Source organism: Argiope bruennichi, chromosome X2 (genome assembly GCF_947563725.1).
Source record: "Argiope bruennichi chromosome X2, qqArgBrue1.1, whole genome shotgun sequence".
NCBI lineage: Eukaryota > Metazoa > Arthropoda > Arachnida > Araneae > Araneidae > Argiope > Argiope bruennichi.
Genome location: NC_079163.1, coordinates 126,840,358 through 126,862,482, shown reverse-complemented (window position 1 = coordinate 126,862,482; position 22,125 = coordinate 126,840,358). Strand labels below are relative to the sequence as shown.

Genomic DNA, 22,125 nt, shown 5'->3' with positions numbered 1-22,125 from the left:
AATCTCTCACTATACACAAAAATAATAACTTTCGTCCAAATATTTTGGGGTGCGTTATAAGTTTGCGTCGTTAAGAGAAGAATATTCATTCAATAAACATTTTTCTGTTTCACATTTTATCTATCTTTGGCTCTTTTTCTGTGTTAACACCGCTTCTAAACTTACAGTTTTGTAGTTATTTTAAGCAAAAGATTTCTTTGTAGTCATCTTTTCGTAGGTTTATAAGTTATTCATTGGAACATTGCGAATTCAAAATCAAATGAACGTTAAGCAAACTTACTTTGAAATAATAACGACCTTCTACAGGAGGCGTTACTGCAAATGAACCAACTAAACGATCTTCTTTTAGTTGACAGAAGACGTAGTTGTTCAATGAAGCATTTTCAATTTCATCCGCTGCGTAAAGTTTGTATTTCCAGCGCATGGGTTCATGGGCTGCAATCTTCACTTCCTTGTGCACCTAAGAGAAACACAATTCAAAGACACAAACTTTCAATTATAGAATTCAAAAATTCTGGGAAGTTGCGGTTTTGGTACATACGTATTACTTACGAAATGCAATCACTTCATAGGGAAGTAATAAAACTGATTAATGTTCAAGTTGCAAATTTGGAAAGTTAGAAGATTTAAATCAACGAAAAAGTTAGAAAGAAACGAATAATAATAATTAGATTCTAAACGATTATTAAGAGGAAGAAGAGAAAATGATTAAAATTCAACATTTTCTATCAATTCAGAAGATTTTAATAAAATTCTGATCATTTTTTGAATTTTTAAAATTAAAGCGGTTACCTCAAGAAAGCTATTGCTGCATTAGAAAATGAGACAATACTCGTCAATCTTGATGAAAGCGTTTAGTATGATATACTTGAAAGATAATTATTAAAACTACAGATATTAAAACTACAGAAAGATAATTATTAAACCTGATTTCGTATGTAATAGGCTTAATATCATTTTCCTAATTTCTCTGGTAAGTAAATTTTTCTTGATTTCTTTGGTAACTTTTGTTACAGTTTGGCATAATCAAGAAATATATATAGAAATGAATGACATGATGTTGATTTTTTTTATCTGCCAATTTATTTTGCGTAAATAAATATTTCATCTAATGCAAAGCACAGACATTCATTGATTTATGGATTTTAAAATAACCGTTCAATATATGTGTTTGTTAACATTTGTGTAAGAGGTGAGGACTGGTCATATTTTGTTCATTGATAATAACCGTAGACACATTCCTAATTCAAATGAATAGCCACTGAATTTTATTTTTAAGATTAAAGTAAATGGACAAATGATATATTTCGACCTTAAATTTCAAGAGACATAGCAAAATTATTTAAAAACCTATTCATAAAGTTAGAAATGATTTAAAAGTAATTAATAAAAGTATTTATATTTTATCTATTGTACTCGAAGAGCTTTGTACATGCTTGGTAGAAATTAAGATACGCGAAAATTATGTAGTGATAAAAAAAAGTAAGCTACCTTTAGAATAAGCAAATATACAAAGCACAATAAGTTTAATTTGAGTGAGTGTCGATAATTTTATATTAATAATTTCGCATGAATTGACTCCATTACTTTAATTACCATTAACTGCTCATATTAAACCAAATTATTAATTTTTACTAAAGAAAATTAAATATTGAAAAAATATTTAAAATAAGTAATTTCATATAAAATGATAACGAATCAGTTTCCTTAATTAATTAATTAGTAAATTCCATCCAGATTAGATAACCAATATTGTTTATTCATTATTTATTTGAATTGAGATCATATTGCCATTTAAGAACAATGAATGTTATATGATTGAATGTCGATGCAATATTCCCTTATCATGCTGGAAAAGGATAAATCATGTAAAACATTATAAAAAGTAAGCTCCCCTTAAAGCATTTGTATAAGATGGAATGATATCAAGTAATAATGAGTGTGAAAGTAATGATGAATGAGAATGGAAGGAAGTAATGGAGAATGGGAATGGTAATGTAATGATATAATGATGACTTTAAAGAAACCAAGTTGCTTCTTTTAAGTATAATAATAAACTGCTTCAAAATATACCTTGAACACAACGGGATTTTGTGGTCTGGATCTGATTTTCATATTGTAATCGAAGAAGTATGGAGTTACTTTTGGCAAAGCGTTAAATTCCTCCAAACTCACTGTCACATCTAGCAACTGCCATCTGAAAAAAAGTAAAGAAAGAAAAACAATAAAAGATAACTTATATAGATATTTAATTTGAAAAATGGCTTTCGGATGTCAATAATGTATTTTAATTTTCAATGAATGTTTAAAAAATTCCAGTTGTTTCTTTTCTTTAATCTACTAATTTTGGCTTAATTTTTCAAGAATTTTATGATTTTTGTTTTGATTTCCAAATTTTTTTATACTACCAAATATTTTTCTGTATTTTAGTACAGCAATAAATAGGACGCTTTTAAAACATTTCAATTTTTTATTATTTTCTATTTTTTTGTTATAATATTTTTTACAATTCATTTTTTAATTATTATCTGTTCTTGTCATAAATGAAATTTCAAATTCATTTACAGATTCCACAAATTCATTTCAGACGGATTCGAAATAAAATAAATTTAAGTGAAGAGTTGATAAATAAATAGCTAAAATATTGCACACTAACTATAAAACGCAACAAAATAGATTAATGAACTTTGGTAAATAGCATAGTACCTCGAAGCAAAGCATAAAAGCCTCAATTTGTATTAACTATATAAGAAAATCATGGTACATTCTCACTAGTTTTATTTTTTTCAAGTTCCAATGAATGTTCATACATTGCGCAGTCATGAATTTCATATTTTAAAATGCCGACAAATAGTATTCAAATATTATACATTCATGCATTTTGCAAAATATGAAACCAATAAAAACATATATGCATTGAAGATGAAAGAAAAAAATATAAGGTACACGGTTCAACGAAAATTGTAAATTCAAATGGTATCAAATTTGAGATCTAGATTATTAAAAAATAATGTCTATGTATAGTGAAATAGAAGTCGAATAAATTCGATAACGGATAACTATACTTTAGTACACAAGCAAACAGGAAGCAAAGGTAACGAAAACACATACAAGGTTATAGAAAGAACATCACGAGTGGAAGTTCATAGCACAAACAGAGAGAAAATTGCAAGCAGAAGACAGCAATAGCACTCAGAGTGCAGAGTTAAAGAGCTTGCACTGCGATCAACATGCCAGAGAGAGAATAAATTGAGTCGTTTCAGTCAATCACACTTATATATGCTTTCTAACGTCATGGAATTTTCCAGAAGAATCTCTAGCTCTTGGTTTCTAATACAGATAGGGTTAAAAATAGCTTGCAATTTTCAGAACCTTCATTTTTCAAAATCACCAAATAATTGACAAGTTTGCCGCTAAGGTGTGGAAGAGGGGAACTGATCAGATATTCATTAAAAATATCTGGAAATATATTTTCTTTACTATGAATCTAACTATGCAGGGAAACAGTGTTAAAGATTCATAACATTATGTTTGAGGTTATAAATGAAACTTTCGTAAGGCAAGTAGATTAGAAAAAAATAGTTGCCTGATAAAAAAGGGGGGGGGGGGGGAAATGCGCCAGAGCTTTAAGTTTTATTGCATAGAATTTTTCCAAAACATGAATGATCATTCATGGACAAAAATTACCTGCTATAGTTATTTTCCATCTCATCGTAAGGATAATGAGTCCAGATCATTGTATCTGGATCCGTGAGAAAGAAATGTTCGTTTAGTTTCTGTTGGAACTTTCCAGTGTGGTCTGTGAAACCTGCAAATACAAAATGAATACAATGAAAATGTAGGAAATTTATAATGTAATGATCAGCGTTTTAGTTGAAAATTATAGGTTGAATTATGTAAGACGATCGGGAATAAACTCAGAAAAAGAAGGAAAAAAATGATTATTGTTATATTTTATAATTACATGTAATAGCAAGTAGCTTAGGCATTTTCCCATTTTTTAAATAGTTTCAACGAACATTTCGAATAACTTTTTAGTAATGCAGTGAATTCGCAGAGGTACTACTAATACTTAAATCGTTTGAGAAACTATATTTTTTATTAGTAGTTTTTACTTGAATTGCTTTATATTTGTAAAGATGGAATTTTTAAATCGGTATTTCAGTCTTTTCCGGTTTATTAAAGTTTTGAAATTTTGAAAAACTGTGACTTTCCATGACATTATAATATTTAAATGCTTTCAAAGCATTATTATCAGTAAATGAATTCATTTTACGTTAATAGGAAAAGACCCAGAGGGTGGTGAATTTAAGGAGAAATTGGTTTTAAGATTCCATAATATTCATCATAATGAATTATGAAACAAACATATTAAAGACTAAAAAGTAGGAAGAAACAATGATAGAATAAGCTTTTAAGACAAGCTTTTATTAATGAATTAAAATGTAGAATTTTTAAAAAATAAAAAATATGGACGTAAAAAAATTATAAGAGCGTATAAGTGCTTAATACAATCCCAAACTGAAACTTATCTACGATGAATATAAAATGTTAGAAATTTCTTCATCATTCGTTATTATAGTTATCACATATATATAATAATTATTATTAAAACTTCTTTTTATTTAGAGTATTTCTGTCAATGCCTGAGTCTTTTATTATTTTGCTTCGACCTCCATATTTTTTATGAAAATATTAAGCTAAGAGTATAAATCTTTTAATGTTTTTAAATAGATACTATATACTGGTAATGACTGGGTATTTTTTCACTTAGCATAATCACGTTCTTGAAGAGATAGGATATTTTCACTAACCATATATTACCTGATTAAGAACAGTTCTGAAGGTATCCTACGGCAGATAATTTGAAAGAGCACATTTGTTTTGGAAATATTTGGTCGAGCGTTTGGTGAATAGAACGCAGAGTAGAGGTAAGATGCCGATAGAGATGCACTGAGAGTGAGGAAGCCGAAATATGAAGTCAATTTCGGGGTTAAAGTTAATTTTTCCTTTCTAATTCTGAGAATCTGAGGAGCTTCGATATATTAGCTCTGATTAATAAAAAGTTTAGAAAGAGCGGCTTAGAGAGCGGTACTTTTGCTTTAATTTTATTTTTTGTCTTAATTGGATTTGCAGATATATTTTTAAATATATAGCGGAATTTGACAAATTTCTTAGGTGACGAGAACACAGTAAAATTAGAGTATTCTAAAAATTCGAATAGTAAAAACTGGTTTTAAAAATACAGAAAATAAAAAAAACTAGTAGTAACATGCAAAGCAATTGAACGCGATTATTTTCAAACTGAAGACAACAGCTAAGATTTATTTTTAAAATTTAACTATGTTAGTAAATAATGCATAACAAATTAACAGGAAGTAATTTTAATATATAAAATAATACAAATTATAATGACAAATAGTTTGAAATAATCTTAAAAAATAAAATTTCGACAAATAAATTCAATTTTCAATAAATAAGTAAGCTTAAAAGAAGTAACAGCATACCCCTCTCTGTACAACAAATGTACAGTTAAACGTTAAAAAAAGAAATAAAGCTCGTATTTAATGGGCTCTATATCTAAAGTTTTTTCCTTTAAAAGTTAAATGTTTTGGCAGCTTTTTTGAATGAACAGTTCAGCAATAAATCAGAAGCTTTAAAAATTATTCATTTAAGATAACAGAAAATACAATAACAAAAACAATCCGGATTTTTTTTTTTTCAAATTTTTGGTTTCGCCTGAGGATTAATCAAAATTTAAGTAACAGAAATATTTCAAATATTAAAAAACTTATCTTATTTTACAGTTTTTGATTTTGAGTTCGTATTTATCAAGATAAATTCTAATTATCAAAGCTATTTTGTGTTATTATAATAGGGAATTCAAAAGAAAAAAATTCTAGTCACCGATGAATTTAAATTAATAACATTAAAAATAAATCTAAATTACAATCATTATTTTTTGAACGTTATTATTATTATGTTGCGATATGAAATTTATGGGAGAAAAATGCTAATTAGCTCTGACAAATCCATATTAAAAACATCTGGATTAAGCAGGTTTCATATTAATAATAAATGACACAAATATTTGTTTAAATTATTTTTTTATCTTCTTTTTCTTTTTATTATTCATTTCATAGAGCATCTATGATGTAAAATCGACACTGAAATCTTTTCTTACAATAATTATCTTCTTAAAATATATAAATCAGACATTAATTATGTATGTGAAGGTTACTTCTTTGCTACTCGTTTAAATAAAGAAATATGCTTATTCAAGTGTCGCGTGATTATTAAGTAAGGAATTAAACAGATACTTAGTAGCCTCTGGAGTCCAATAATTCTTTCAGGAAAGACTATTTTCTGTTATTACAGAAAAATACTTCCTGCCACAGATTTTTCGTTAGGTATAAAAGCACGTGGAATCGTATGGGAACACGCAATAAAGTTTGGTACTCATTGTAGCTCCCAAGGGGAATCCTAGAAATTATTCTCGGTGCAATTAGTAATATCCGAGACATAAAAATCTATTTATACTAGAAACGAAGAAGTTAAAAATACCTTTTACTGATGTTCTAGAAAGAAAAGGACGTTTTTATTTAAATTATTTTCTACTTTGTTATGTTTTTAATTTATAAATAATTATTCTAAATTTTATGAAATATTTAAATCATTTTTTCTACTATTCATCACCAGATGGCGCCACATACTCTAAATAAAAAAATTAATTTAATTAATTACGTAAATAATAATTAAGTTTTGAAAATGTTAAATTATTGGGAAAGCATAGAATTAGAAATTTTTTTTTTGAACTGCCACACCAGAAAATGAATGAAAAATCGGTAATAAAAAAATTCTAATTTTAGAAGCTGAAACAAGTAATAACAGTGAGATGAAAAGAATAATAGTGAGGCAAAAAAAATACCTCATTATTATCATCAAATTTTTGGAAACCGCGACGGCAGATTGAAGGTAAAAAAAAACTTGATAAACACGAATCAGGTACCTAAAAATTTTGATGAATGATTTATTAAGCGATTAAAAGGAAAAAACAATAAAGAATAAGGCACTTCAAAATAATCGCTCGTTTCTATACAGTAAATTATATCAAACTCGGAGCAACGCCAAAAATCGATCATTTGTAAACGAATGAATAATGAAAGATACCATTTTCAACGAAGGAATACAAATAAAGCTAGATTTCTTTTCATCACAAAACCATAGCTGAATGCATAAGTTGCAATGAAACTGTCTTCTAGTTCTGTAGTTGTGAGAGTGATGCTTTGTACTGTATAAAACAATGAGTAGAATAATTCCTTGAGAATGTTCATTGGGTCATCTTCTGTTCACGAGCTCATCTATCAGGGCAAATATGTTTTTTTTTCAAAGTATAAGTGACATTTCTGTTGCTCACATTCTATAGTATCATCAGAAGTAGTAATGGATCATCAGAAGAGTATTGGAACTGTTTTAGAAATTGAACTTCATTCTTGTCACTTACTAAGGGCTAAAAATTAGGTCCAGTCTTTTCAACCAATGTTTAGCCTACGTCAAAAACGGTGCTAATTCAACAAATTACAAATTGTACTTCAGATTGTCTGAATCTCATTCTTTCACAAGGCATTAGTTTGCTTAAGAATCGAATATTAAGTTAAAAAATTATTTCTATGCGATGAACTTATTTTTTGATAAATTTCACAGAAACGGCAGACGTTTTCTTGTTTTGTTTTAATCACATAAAATGCTTTAAAAAAGAAAGTGCAGTTTCATATGCTATCATATGCCTGTACTTATATTTTCTCTATATCAGTTTTATTAAAGCATTGATTATTTATTTGAGCATTCATAAATAAATCAATTAAATGAATTTGCCTTCATTCTTCCAAACTAGAAAGGATATTTATGCCTTTAAAAACAGGACTTCCGGAGATGAAAGTGTAAATAAATATTTTGTGCTTAGTTTTATATTGGAGTAAATTATTAAATGTTGGAAAAATTTTGAAAGTCTTTAACAAATACAATTCTATCTTTATACCTCTATAGTATCTACTTCTTATTTGTACGGTGCTAATGTATCTGTACATTTCAATTTCTTGCCGTTGATTGTATACAATTCTATTAAAATGTAATTTAAACATTACAAAATACATATTTTTGTTGTATACATATCGTCGTTTGTTTGTATACATATTCTTACACACATAAAAAACCATTTTCCTTTTAAATGTATAAATTCTATATTTATACGAAGGATGGTTGGACTGATTGCCATTAAACTGATGTTTACGTGTCAGAATTAAATACTGTTTTCAAACAAATAAATAAAAAAAATGTTTTTTAAAAATATTCTTTTATTTGAGCATTAAAAATCATAATTTTTTAAATCAAAAATTTGATAGTCAAGGTTGAAATTGCAAATGTGTGAGGTGCTGATATAAATATTCCAAATAAATTGGAATTTCAATCATCTTCACAATATATTTAATTTTTGGCAAATGTTTCATTTTTTTGACAGTTATAACGATTTAATTTCTTTATCGTAATGTTTTCCTACCTAATTTTGATGAAAAATTAATTTTACAACTTAGTATTTAACTCGTGCATTTTAACTTGTTCTTCGGCTTGTTAAATATCTGCGGCCCTGGTCTACTTAATCCAGTACTTAAATATCGTATAGGAAACATCATTAGCATTAATCGTATGCAAGATGCCATGAAATTCAGAACTGTTTAACTTCTAATGGGGCATAATTGTCGGATGTCATAGAAATGTTAGATCCTTGAGGGACATATCTAGAGAGTTAAAAATTCCTAAATTGACAGTGGCTTTTGTGATTAAGAAGTGGAAGGTAAGTGGCGATTGTCGGAATGTGCTTCGACCCGGCAGACACACGGAACTGAGGGATACAGACCGACGAGTGCTGTCCAAAGAAATTCGAAAAAACTTGTGACCAACATACTCCAGGAGTTCCAACAAGCACCCAGGACTGTTATTTCGACAAATACTATCCGCAAATAAGCCCATTTGCTTGGTTTTCATGGTCGCGCTTCCGCCCATAAGCCTTTGATTACAAAATCCAACCATGCTGCTCGGTTGAAGTGGTGCAAGGCATGTCTCAATTGAACCATTAGTGGAAACAGGTACTCTGGAGTGATGAATCAAGATTCAATCTCTACCAATAGGCGGCAAAGTCTGAATTTACGTATGCATGGAAAATGCCTTTTGCCAGAGAGAATGGAGAATTTTTTTGGAGAATGCCTATGTAGCGTCTTCTCTGTGTCCTTTTCTTCTTATTATTAATTTCTTGAAGTAAACAGTGGAATTACGAGACGACGGAAGAAATGCCAGAAGACATTGTTATCATCCAATACAATGCAACCTCATGGGAAAGCAACGAATCAGTTGAAAGAGCTTCAAGCGCTGCACGACACAGAAAATCTGAAACTTGCAAGAAAAATAATCGTGTCATCTAATTTTTGTTCATTTTCAAAGAGTTAAAAGTTTGTTACAAAAAAAAAAGGATTAACATAAAATATCCACTTCAACTACAGTAAAATTTGGTGGAAGTGGAATTATGGTCTGAGAATGTTTCTCCTGGATGGATTGGGACCTTTGATCCAATTCATGATAAGACCAACGCCGACTCCTTATCCACTATTTTAGATAAAAATATGTTTTCTGCGCTGTGGCAGTTTTACGGGTTGCATCATTGTTATCTCCAGGATGACAACGCCACTTGTCATGTTGCGAGGCCCACCATGGATTCGTCTGATGACAATGGAGTGAACCGACTGGACTGGCCTACTCAGAGTCCAGACTTGATTCCTGTAGGAAACCTTTGGAATCGCCGAATTAAGGAGTGCAGCAACCGTCCAAAATCTGTGAAAGGACATACATGTCTTCTCCAAGGGGAGTGGAAGAAAGCCACAGTCCATTATCCAAACACTTGTGGATTGATTGATTGGATTTTAATGGCGCAAAAGCCAGACATGGCTATGCTGCGCCAAGCGTAAAACACGTGTGGAAAGCATGCCCGGTAGCGTTAAGTCTGTTACTGGCTCAGTTGGAAGTTCTACCAATTGCTGAATATGAATAAATTGTGTTTATCTCTTTTATCACAGGTGCACAATTACTTATTGGTAGATAGTGTATAATCATGAATTATTATAAATATTACGGAATCTTAAAACGAATTTTTCTCAAATTAGCTACCAGATGGCGTAATTCATATAGATTCAAATTTTCATAGAAACTATTTGGTTATTTGATGAAAATATTCCACGAATATTTAAGCATTGTACTATCATGAGGAAAAGAACAAGCAGTACAATGTTTCATAACTCTAGCAATTAAAAGACTAGTTGAATAGTGATTAAAAAATTCAATTTTCCAAACATGAAATAAATGAAAAGCAAAGCTCATGAAATAAAGACTACTGTGACAAAATACAGAAAAAAAATATTTCACCTAAAAAATTAATTCTGCATTCCGAATTTCAAATATAAACTTTCCTTCCTTTCAGAAGATGCACGTTTTTTAAAACGCTCTTTGTAATTGACCAATGTAAAATTTCATGATTATTACATGCAGTAATTTAGCCACGTTAAATAATTATCTATAAATTACGTAAAATACAAAAAAAAAAGCTTTTAGAAAAAAAAGTAAATATTTATTTTAAAGCTATGATCAATCAATAAAATGATTAATCAACAATGGCGCAAAGGCTGCGAAGTTGTGTTGTCAGTATTATCCTTAATGACAAGCTCCATCTTACTTTTATAGGAATTGTGCACGTAACATATATTTTTTGTCAAATATCTTCAGTTAGAGGAAAATTGGACATGGGGGCGCTGACTTAGGTATTGTCCTCATCATTTTGCCCCGGTTTAAAATTTCCGGGCTCTTCTCAGTATACTGGTACTCAGTGTAACTGGGTATTTGGAGTATTGAATAAGTAAGACGATATATCATTATTTAACAATTTATCGGTTAAATTATTTGAATATAGATCAAATATCGGAAGAGAGTTTCCTATTTTGATCAAATCTTCATTTCTAGATCATTTTTGATAGCTGAAGCTCATAAATATTTTCTATTACTTAAAGCTATTTCTTTTTGAATGTTTTCATTTAAATTATGAAGAGCTTAGACTTTTTCTGTTTTTATTCTTGCTTTTCTAATCTTATACCATTTCATTTTCTTTACAAGATACCTGAACTTTCCGATTTATTTGTATAAATGTCACACGTTTTAAAAACTTGAATAAGGGTTTATGAATCGAGAAGGAAAACATAACTTGATACCTTCCCGTACTAACTTTGCTCTTTCGAAAATTCTCTAATATAGGAAACATTCTATGGAATTCAGTGAATTGCAACAAATCTGATGGAATTACAGAAGACTTTTGCTAATACATATTTGACTAGACTACAGTAAAATAAATTTTTGATTTTAAAATTAAAACCAGTTTTAGATAATCAAAACTAAATCTAAAAATGTTACTTAATGAAAGGCAGTAAAGATTTATTTTTAGCCCCTAATGATTTTGATAAGGATTTCGTAGCTTATATGTAACTTTAATGAATATTCCAAAATAATAATTATGTAACGTTTAGGAGCTTTAATATAATTTCACTCAAGAAAATAATTATAATAAATATTTAATATTGTTACAAAATATTTTTTCTACTACAAATACCGCCACTCAATTGTAATAAGGCAGCTCATTTAATCGCTAGTTCAGCAGTTTGCTTGCTGTCTCATCCTCTAATTTTCTGTTACTTGTCGGCGACTCCGACTCCTCTCACACACAACTTCTGACGATACACACAACTTCTCCAACTTCAGAGTGCCTGTCTTTTATAATTTCGGGAGGCGGGGCTAGAATCTTCCAGACCAATCAAGGCGTACCTGGCTGTATCTCGGGCCTTAGTGGATGGATCGTGAAAGTTCTCGAACTTTCCAGCATTATCCATTTAGTCGCCAAATTTGCCAAATTCGTCGCCAAGTCGCCAAGCTTAGCATTCACAGAACAGATCTTACAACGGTCTTTCTTACGATAACATTAGTCTTGCCGGGTAGCAAAATTACAGATTTGTAACAATATATAGCGCTTTGAATAAAAGAATCGTACAATAAAACAAAATAAAAAGGCAGCTCATATTTATCTTCTTCAGAGGCTTTTAAAAGGGGGGGGGGATGTCTTTTTTATGGGATACATAGTAAAAAAGGAAAACTTTTGAGTGAATGAAAGATCTTGAGACTTCTTCATCGACTAGTATTGAGAACTCAAGCTGGGATGCAATTAACTAATGGAAACAACTAAAAAATAATTATTATTTGAAACTAAGAGCTTTTGACTTCGAGTTTTCCAAAATATGTTCAAACTGCAGAGGGAATTTTAACATAATTTTAATAGAAAATTCAAAGGGTCTAGAAAGAAAAGTGAATTATTATGGAATTTGAATTTACGAAGTAATTCGAAACAACTTCTATTTCCAAAGCAGGGGGAGTGGTTTCCACGAAATTTTCTAGCTTATTCTACAATAATTGAACTGGTATATTATTAATTCTATGTCATTAATAAACAGTAATTACGGAAGAATCTTTTAAAGTGCCATCTTTGGCGATTGTTTTGATGACTATGTAATCCCTGGGATGTGGTTAAAAGAACAGAGCGAATAAACAGAAACAGAACGTCGAAAGCTTCCAAACAGAAAGTCGAATGCGTATTTTGGACGCCTTTTCCCTGCCTGATTAAAATCAAAATTTGACCCAGAACTATAATTGCAGTCATAAGATCACATCCCAAATGGAATATATTTAAATCATTTCGTTTTTGAGTCATCACGTTCACATGCTTTTGAAAGTGCAAATCGATAGACAGCCAACCCCTTGAATGAATTTGGTTCAAAATTTTTATATATCTAGACTTTAGGTGTAGATTTGAGCTCTAAAACTTATCCATTTGCCTTTTTTCTTTTTCTAGTTATCGTGTTTTTAGCTGTCCTTCTTTTAGGGCATCCGAACAGACAGACTTCTTCTAGATAGGTTTAGTTCAAAATTTGGAAGAAATCTACAAATATGACTATTTACCACATTTCGACAGTCTCGCTCAAAGCGCTTTTGAGTTGTGTTCACAAACAGACAGACAGAATTCTAAAAATGTATTTTTCTAACTCAGGGAATTCTGAAAAGTGGAAACTCGTCTAAATCTCGAGTAAGAATTTTTTTGGCAATACTTTCTCTTTATTTGCTTTGTATTTAATAAAGTAAAAATGCTTGAGATTGAAAAGTTATTTTTGTAGATACCTTCCAAAACTAGTTTTCAAAAAGATCAGTTCTCTATCGTCACTCTTTTGAGCCCTCTTTGATTTCATGCAAACTTATTCATTACCGAACTAATTGAGATTCAAACCAACCGCTGTCGAAGTATTTTTCGATTAGGCAATGGGAACAGTTAAATATATCCAAAAGCATCGAGACGTAACTAATATGAAATGTAAAAAAAAGGGCGCTCTTGGAGAAGAAAAAAAAAGTATTCCTGATTCAGGCGAATAATTTAATTATACTAAAAGGTTAAAAATTAAAAATGCAAAAAAAAAAAAAAAAAAAAAACGTGCTAAAAACTACTAGAACGAATTTATTCCTTCGACATTTTTGTAGAGTATGGTATGATGCGTGGTTATCTTCCACATAAAGGAAAGATAATTGAGATTAAAGTTTGGACATATTCACTTTGATTAATTGTGTCCAAATTTTGACACTCAGGCACAGTTTCGATGCCAAAAAGCATACCAAATTTCATTGATCACTCTTTTTCGTTTTCTGAGTATTGAGTTTATTTCCTCTGGACAGATCTGAATGATTGATTTGATTCAAAATTTGACACAAGTCTACAATTCCATTGACAGTTATTTATTAAGTTTTATTTATCTAACAATGCGTTATTATTTTCTCGTATACGAAGTAATTTATTAAACTCGAGATTTTAATGAATCTCCACATTTCAAACCTCACCGATTTCGAAAAACATATTTTTGGACCTATGTCTGTTTCTCTATGTATAATATAGCTAAAAAGGTATTTTAGCTAGACGAGTAAAATTTAGCATATGAATGACAACCCAATTTGTTGACACCTAATAAATTTTGGACAAAATCCTATCTCAGACCAAGTTTGAGTACATGTGAACTCGATCATTTCACAATGCAAGGAGCTAGGAAAATAAAACTTGTTACACAGTTTTAATAGCTGAAATTTAGAATCTTAATAAATTTTGAACCAAGCCTGTCAAAGGGTGAATCGCCCGTCTATCTGCCATTTCACGTGCTTGTAAATGGAATAATTCATAAACGCAGTGACTTAAATCAATGAAATTCAATATGTTATATTGTGAATATAATTCCTTGACAAATCTTGGTTTCAATCGGTCAGCAAGAAGTGGTCCAAAATACAAATTCGCCGGATAGTTTCAGTAAAAATGCTAGATTTACACCCAAAACCTATATTTAGCAACTATTGTTAGACAAGATATTCGCAGCCTTACCCAAGGTCAACAATTTTCGCCGGGGGAGGGGAGTAGCACCTTAATTCGAGAGTATAGAAGGAAGTTTCCATGAGACCTCTGGTTGAGGTTTGATGTTGATCTACTTTAGGACGGATATGCAATCAGATCCCTTGTCGTCAAAATCTGGGCAAAATCGGATAGAAATCAACAATTTTGAGGTAAAGATTATCAACCAAATTTTGTCTCTTTATTATTTTTTTTTTGAGTTCCTGTGTTTACTGATAGTCAGACACAGTTTCAAAGACGTTTGATAATACCTGTAGATTATCAGTCATTGAAGATTCCTTAAAATCTTTAGTTCGATCATTTTAAAGATTACAATATTTTCTTATTGAATACTTTATGTACCAGAACGAGTCATTAAAATCAAGAAATGTAACTACTGGTTCACAATTTAGACATTATGATGGGAATATATAGTAAAAACAAATGAATTCATTTCACATACGTAAAAGTAATAAAGATTTAATTTACTTTATTTTTCTGCGTTCTTGTGAATCATAGAAGCGCAAATAATTATCAAAAATTTATAAATAAATTTTTAAGTTCATTTAACAAGTAAAATTTTAACTTATTTGTTACCGTTTTAAACGATAAAACTCATAATAATTAAGCCAGAAATGTTTTCACAAATTAAAAATATTTTTCTCTAATTAATTTTTATCAAAAACGCTATTATCATTTAAAAATGAAAGGGTTTCCTTTGTGATATATTCTTGGGAGTTTCAACTTTGAAAATGTTTCATTTTGAAATTGCATAATATTTAATTCTTTACTGAAAGTTTGGATAAAAGATAGGAACACATTTTCTCATTCTTTTAACAAAGTACGTGAAAAAAAACTTATATTTCTTTGCAATTTGGTTTCTACATGATTTTGTTTAATTTTAGCTATTTAATGATTGTATAAATTCTGCATCCAAATGCTACATTCTCCTTATGTATTAAATGATTTTTGAAATTTTGCATAGCTGTGTACTTCACTGAAAAATGCAATATTTCAATAAATTCATAATTAATCTTCCGTAATTTCAGATAAATTATTTATAAAATTTCAAGAAATTCACGGTAACTTGTCATGAAATATATTAAAGTCTAAAAAGTAGAAAATAATAAAAATAAAAATATTTTTATGTTGTTTTACTAAAAATTGGAAAACAATGATTTATTATAAATATTTAGGTAGGGAAACAAAATCGCGAAAGCTTGAGTTGCTGAAAGTAATACTATAAAGAAATCAAATCTCAATGAATGTCACAAAATAAATTCCCAAACATTCATAAAAATAAAATGTACTATCAATGTGACAAATATTCCCATTTACTTCGAATATTTCTATCTGCTGTTTGCACTTTTACAATTTTATATTTGTGGTTGAATATTTTGTACTTTTTAGTGCACTTATGAAAGCATATTAATTTTTTTTTACTTTGTTATTTGTAAGTTTTATTATCTATCATTTCTTTAGTCCATGCATCTAGCTTCGAGTTACAAAATTTCATTTATCTTGATTATAATTTTGGAAATTACTTTTCTTGGAGACAACTGGTTTTAATTTAATTCAGAATAAATAATCTATGGATCGTTAAAAAAACCGTTAGTTCCTAAAACCCAGCATCCAAACAAATATCCATTTGACATTTATTACCGAAACACAAGCAGAGATTAATATTTCTGAATTAATTATCCATTAATATTCCTTGTAGATTTTTTTTGTGGGTGGGGAATGAAAACTGGGAAGAGAAACACGATGAACAGAGTAATTGGGACACAGGAGCGGGAATTCTTCAACTGCAATTGATCGGTTTGGGAAACGTTTTTGTTCTCTTAGTCGCCGTCCATGAACTGAAAAAGTGTTTCAATAAAAGTTTGGTGAAATCGGTAGTTATTGATTTCGAAGGAGAGAGTGGGGAGGTGGTAAATGGTTAAACATTGATTTCGTAGTGGTCATGACGACCGTAACAACATCGAGACATTTATTCAAGCGATCTCATGCTGATTCAAAGACATCTCCTCTGGCACCGCATAGTTGTGAAAACACAAATCTGTTGGCAGGGGTTCCAGATAATGGATCCCATGACACTCCCATCCGTTGAGTTTTCAAACTGAAACTTAAGTGACGTTCCACTATGTAAGTTAGGGAATTTTCCACTTCCTAATGAATGGTAAAATCACTTAGAGAAATAATCGAAGAAGAGTAATGATTGTTTTTGAAAACAGATTTTTATAAATATACTAAAAAAAAACTTTTATATTATTAACTACCTTTTAGACTTTCATTTCATTACTGTGAATATTATCGAATCTCATCATTAATTTTTTTCAAATTTATCACCAGATGACGCCACTAGAACGGAATTAAAATTTAATTAAGTAAATTGTTAGTTATAATTAAGTAGTTAATAGTTAAGTAATAGTTAGGTTCTGAAAGCATTTTAGTTTAGGTTCTGAAAGAAAGAGTTTTGCATTCGAGAACACACAAGAGTGTGAAATCTCAAAAAATGTAGCACATCATAAAGGCAGTGAAATATTGAAACTATATTCCATTTCCACGAACACAATCAAATAAAGTTAAATAAAAATGTGTAAAATATAGAATCTGAAGACATAATAAAACATGAAGATTAAAAGAGAGTCTCTTTCAATGTTTCGGAGCAAAAAAATTAATTAAGAGTTAAAAATTATTTGCAACGGAGCAATTAGCATTAGCTTTACCGTGACATTTACAAATGCATTAATTGTTTAAAAATGATTAAATTTGATGCAAGATAAAAATAATTCTCCTGAGCAGAAATCAAAGCTTGAGGAGAGCTATTTTGAAAACAACAATAAGAATTTGAACCTGAGCCAGATGACAATGATGACACCTGGGCTAACGCATATTTCTCGAAAATTGTACATCACTCCAGTTGAAGAATATATGACCCCCTTGATATTTAACTTAAATCAGGGTCTCACTTTCATCTGTTTTTCTATTGAAACAAGTATCGAACTCGTAACCATTTTGTATCGATATCGTGACTGCTCAATTTAGCAATGTTTTAAGACATATGACTCCTTATATCTACTACCTTGTCGTCGATATTATTTTTTTTACGAATAAACTGAGGTAATGTAATTTGTTGTTAAGATCTCAGATTTAGAAAGTTCAAACTTAAAAACTTATTTCCATCCAAGAGTTGGTGTGCGTGAGCCTGTGCCTATTAAATTAAATTAAATTGTCTTATAATCTTTTTTGGTGTGGCGTGGAAGTTTCTTGATTAATATTCCTTAACTAGTTCATACTTTAACCCATTAGGCCACTGCTGAGCTTATATAAGATGTTGTAGATTGGAATGTTTTGTAAAAACATAGGAATATTTAATGAAATCTCTTAAAATGAAATATAAGTATTGAACACCGATTTAAAAATATGGATACTCCTTTTTTAATATAAATACGTTAATATGCCTTCCATAAAATAAACTCTTCTCACAAAAGGCAGTACCAGATACGCGGGAATGTTTTACTTATTCTCTCAAATTATATCCCTGATCGATCTACAACCGGATCTTCCACCTTTAGACTTCCTGTGCACTCAAAAGACGGGCGTGCATTAGAATTACAGAAACAAGTTACCTGTTCCCCATGTCGTGTCGATAAAACGCCATGCTCCATAAATGAAAACAGCATTCCATGCATGCGTCACATCTTCTCCAGGCACAAACTGGTGTCCAGGACGATAATCATATCCCTTAGCAAAACCATTTAGAGTTTTAACACGGATGCCAGATAACCTAAGATGAAATATCTGTTTTGTTATTCCAACAATTACCAATTCCTATGCACGGATAAGAGTTGGCAAAAACTATTCAGAATTTTAACAGGGATATTATTACAGAAGTATTATTGCTGAAGAAAAAGAATGCATCCACTTTAGTAGAGAAATCAGGTTGATTTCCTATGTGTATATAAGAATTAGAGAAATCGTTCACAATTTTAACACAAATGCTAGCTAATCTAAGAAATCCTATCTATTAGGGTATATTAGATTTGTTATTCAAAATCAAATATACTTCCTATGGGTCATTATATTTATGAAACTATCGATAACGTATACTACGGAATATTAAAGATGTTGTATTGGCAACTTTTCTTTCAATGTAATTCTGTGGCTGAAGGATCAAGGTGTTATTGCGGAATTTTTTTGAAAGCCGAGATGAATAGAAATCTACACTATCATTTTAAAAATGAATAGCTAGAAGTATTATTAGTAGTAAGTATTCAGCTATTAGTTGCCGAATAACTTTTTATTTTTGAGCTAGCATTGGTTGAATCACTATAAATTATTAAAAAAACACACGAGAAATTGAATTTAAAAATCATTTTTGATTTTAAACGTTTAAAACTTTAATCAAAATGTTTGAAGTAAATATTGAAAATATTTAATTAAAATTTGTTTCTTTAAAACTTTTTTAGTTCAATACGAAAGAACACTTAGTAAATAATGTTAATATTTTATAATTTAACTATATAAAATTCATTTAAAGAAAGAAAAAATGTAAATGCTGCAAATGTAAATCAAATCATTCACAATGAAAAGAAATGATTTTTAAAACATTTTGAATTAAGAATTTAGGGAAGTCTTTTTATATTTACAGTAAATTATCATGATTTAAAACTATAAAGGGGGTCGTTATAAACAAGAAATTAATTACAAATTTAAGAGCTTTGTTGAGTCACATAAGAAAACGTAGAAAGCCTATTATAAAACTTAAATTTTTCTTTAAAAATTGGTTAAACAGTAACTGAAAACGTAAAATTATAGAGCTATTTATTTCATTTTATGTACATAGTTTTTTCCTTACAAATCTGTATGCACTACAAATGTATGCTATGTATACTGTGATCCGAAACGATTTTGTAAAAATCTTAATTCATACTAAAAATTCCCTTGATATTGCGGAAAAATAACGAAAAAACTCACACCATCAATTTTGTGAAGAATTTTATTTAATTACCTGCACATTTCAGAAAACAGTTTGCAGTAATCCTTGCAAACACCTTCACGTCTTTGGAAAACTTCTTCCGCTGAAAGCTTTATATCCATATACCTCCAGTCATATCTGAAATTAGGATCATATGTTCCAGTTTGTAAAAAAAATATTTTGTAAAAGTAGGATCTTAAAGAAATTAAAACTGGATTTACATATATAAATAGCATAAACTTCTCGTGTAAACCATTGCCAAGATTAGATGGCGCAGTTCGGTTCAAATCCCCAAATCCAGAATGTTTATTATTCGACGATTTCAACACTGAATAATAAAGACAACTGAGTCCCTAGGAGTTTCAAATGCATTTCAATTTGCAATTTTCAGATTTTATGCGAAACCTAAAGAAATCACTTTCGGATTTGCAAATATAAGTAAAATAACTTTCTCATATTCATGTTTAAGGTATATTAAAGCCAAACATATAGGACTTATTTAAATTGAACCCCAAAAAATCTATGAATCTTTTTTCTCCTAAAATAATAAACGCAATGCAATTCATGGCTAATTCAGCAGGTCTGTTCTATTAAATCGTTTTCAACTGGATGGTTTTAATGTGAAACCACCTTTAAATTTGTCCTTTTCATGTGGCCCAGTGATTTGTACTTAAAACTGCCAATGCTTCTTGTATACCACTTCTATATGGCGTGGATATTTGAAATGTATTGCCATTTTAACTGTTTCTTCGAGATATGGCTATTTTGTGTGTGGCAAAAAGTTTTTCCAAAAAAAAATTCGGAAGTTTCAATGCTTTTGTTATAAAACAATCCAAATGTTATCAATTTTTAAAATGTTTGGCACTTAAGCGTCTTGTAACAGTAATGCGATTTGTTACTCAGATAAATTACTAGAATTCTAAACTCATTTTATCTGCTGGCTCCCAAACGGTTAATTATCTCCAATTTCTTGAACATTTAATGAAGCTTTTAGTAATGACAGGGATATTTAAGGGCGGAGGATACCTAATTCTAATTATATGTAATTGAAATGACTAATTTTAGTTATGTGATTGGTATGCAAATACTCAGAATTGCTTCATTTCATCCTTATTGAAAATACAATTTCAAGGATAAGTGTCAATAATTTTAGGATATTATTTTAACAGTAAATTAATCAAACTTTTCAACACGTATTTCAAAAACTGCACAGTTTTAGTTCATGAAACTCCCACGAAGATGATTGAAATAAATCTCCTACATTCCATTTTTTAGTACTCAGTAATCTACAGAGTGATTAGCAAAAAATGTAAAAGGCTTTAATAATGTCTAGTGCTTCAACAAGCCAGGTAATTTTCATTATAGTGTGTCGGTTTGTATTGAGAAATAAAGGCGCTACTGACAATTTGCTCTTTCTGAGCCGTTCTATTGCCTTTAAAGGCTTATTCTTTTCTGGTAAAAGTTGAAATTCGGGAATTTCAAATTCATTTAGAAAATAATTATTTGGAGAATTTTTGTGCTATTTGGAATGAAAAATAGCTTTTATTTGGATGTTATTCTCTGGTCGATGTATTGGCCAGAGTAGATCCAAGGTGTCTCCATTGATCTCACTTTGGTCGTAACCAGTTAATATTTCCTTTAATGGAGTATCTAAAATGTTCAATCAATGACATTTTCTTTGAATATGAAAAGCAACTTTTCATCAGAATTTCGTCTGTTGTTAGAGCAGAAGCATTCTAAATGCCTGGTGTGTTCAAGAGAGTTCGCTGTTACTACAGTGAGAGATGCCATAGAACGACCGTTGTTCATTTGAGCCATTACTGAAATGATTGATTATTACATGCGTTTTTATAACTTCTTAGTTATTCTTAATTTTTACTACATCTGAACGGGCCGGGATAGCCTGGTTGGTAGAGCTTTGGATTCACATCCCTTGAGTTATGATTTCGAGCACCGTCAGCCGAAGACTCCCCTTGCATGTGGTGGCTGATGCACGCATAAATCTGTCGTGGTCACAAAGTCCTCCGAATCAAGACAATACCACTGGGGGTACTGGCTCATAGGTGATCGTTCTCTGACTCAAATCTAAATTACGATCTGTGGATGAGTGAATGAAATGAACGTAGAAAGTCAGCCCGTAAAAAGAGCTGTGACGCGTGAATAGCTAAGACGTACTCTTGGCCCTAGTTGGCCCTACTGAAATAAGAAACGCTCTCTCGGCTTAAAATCGCTGAGTTAGTCATGCTATGACTAACTTGTCTTGGCAAGAGCCTTGACAAGAGCCAAGGGCTTGTCTATGACAAGAGCCTTTAGAAACAACAACTACATTTTATCAGTTTGACCATTAACTGTTCATTAGTACACCCACGTTAAATTTTCATGATTAAATTGTTTGATTTGGTATGTACCATGTTACTACAAGTATGATCCATCTTTTCTTAATCACCCTATATCAATATTTCATCGTTTGTGGTTATAGTTATTCATAAAATATAGAGAACATATTTTCTTCATTTATACAATAACGTTTGCTAACATTTCTGTCAATTTCATTAACATACTCATGAATCAGTTATTTTCAATTATT

At 30.2% G+C, this 22,125-nt stretch overlaps 1 protein-coding gene across 2 annotated transcripts in view; it reads right to left on the bottom strand.

Annotated features, from left to right (window-relative positions):
* LOC129960650 (kyphoscoliosis peptidase-like) overlaps window positions 1–22,125 on the bottom strand; it is a 96,582-nt gene that overhangs the window by 3,462 nt on the left and 70,995 nt on the right. For both annotated transcript variants that reach the window (XM_056074198.1, XM_056074199.1), the window contains exons 8-12: window positions 19,572–19,676; window positions 18,190–18,347; window positions 3,688–3,808; window positions 2,074–2,197; window positions 281–460 (exon numbers count right to left, since the gene is read on the bottom strand). In XM_056074198.1, the coding sequence (XP_055930173.1) occupies window positions 281–460; window positions 2,074–2,197; window positions 3,688–3,808; window positions 18,190–18,347; window positions 19,572–19,676 (688 nt within the window). The remainder of the gene's footprint in view (window positions 1–280; window positions 461–2,073; window positions 2,198–3,687; window positions 3,809–18,189; window positions 18,348–19,571; window positions 19,677–22,125) is intronic.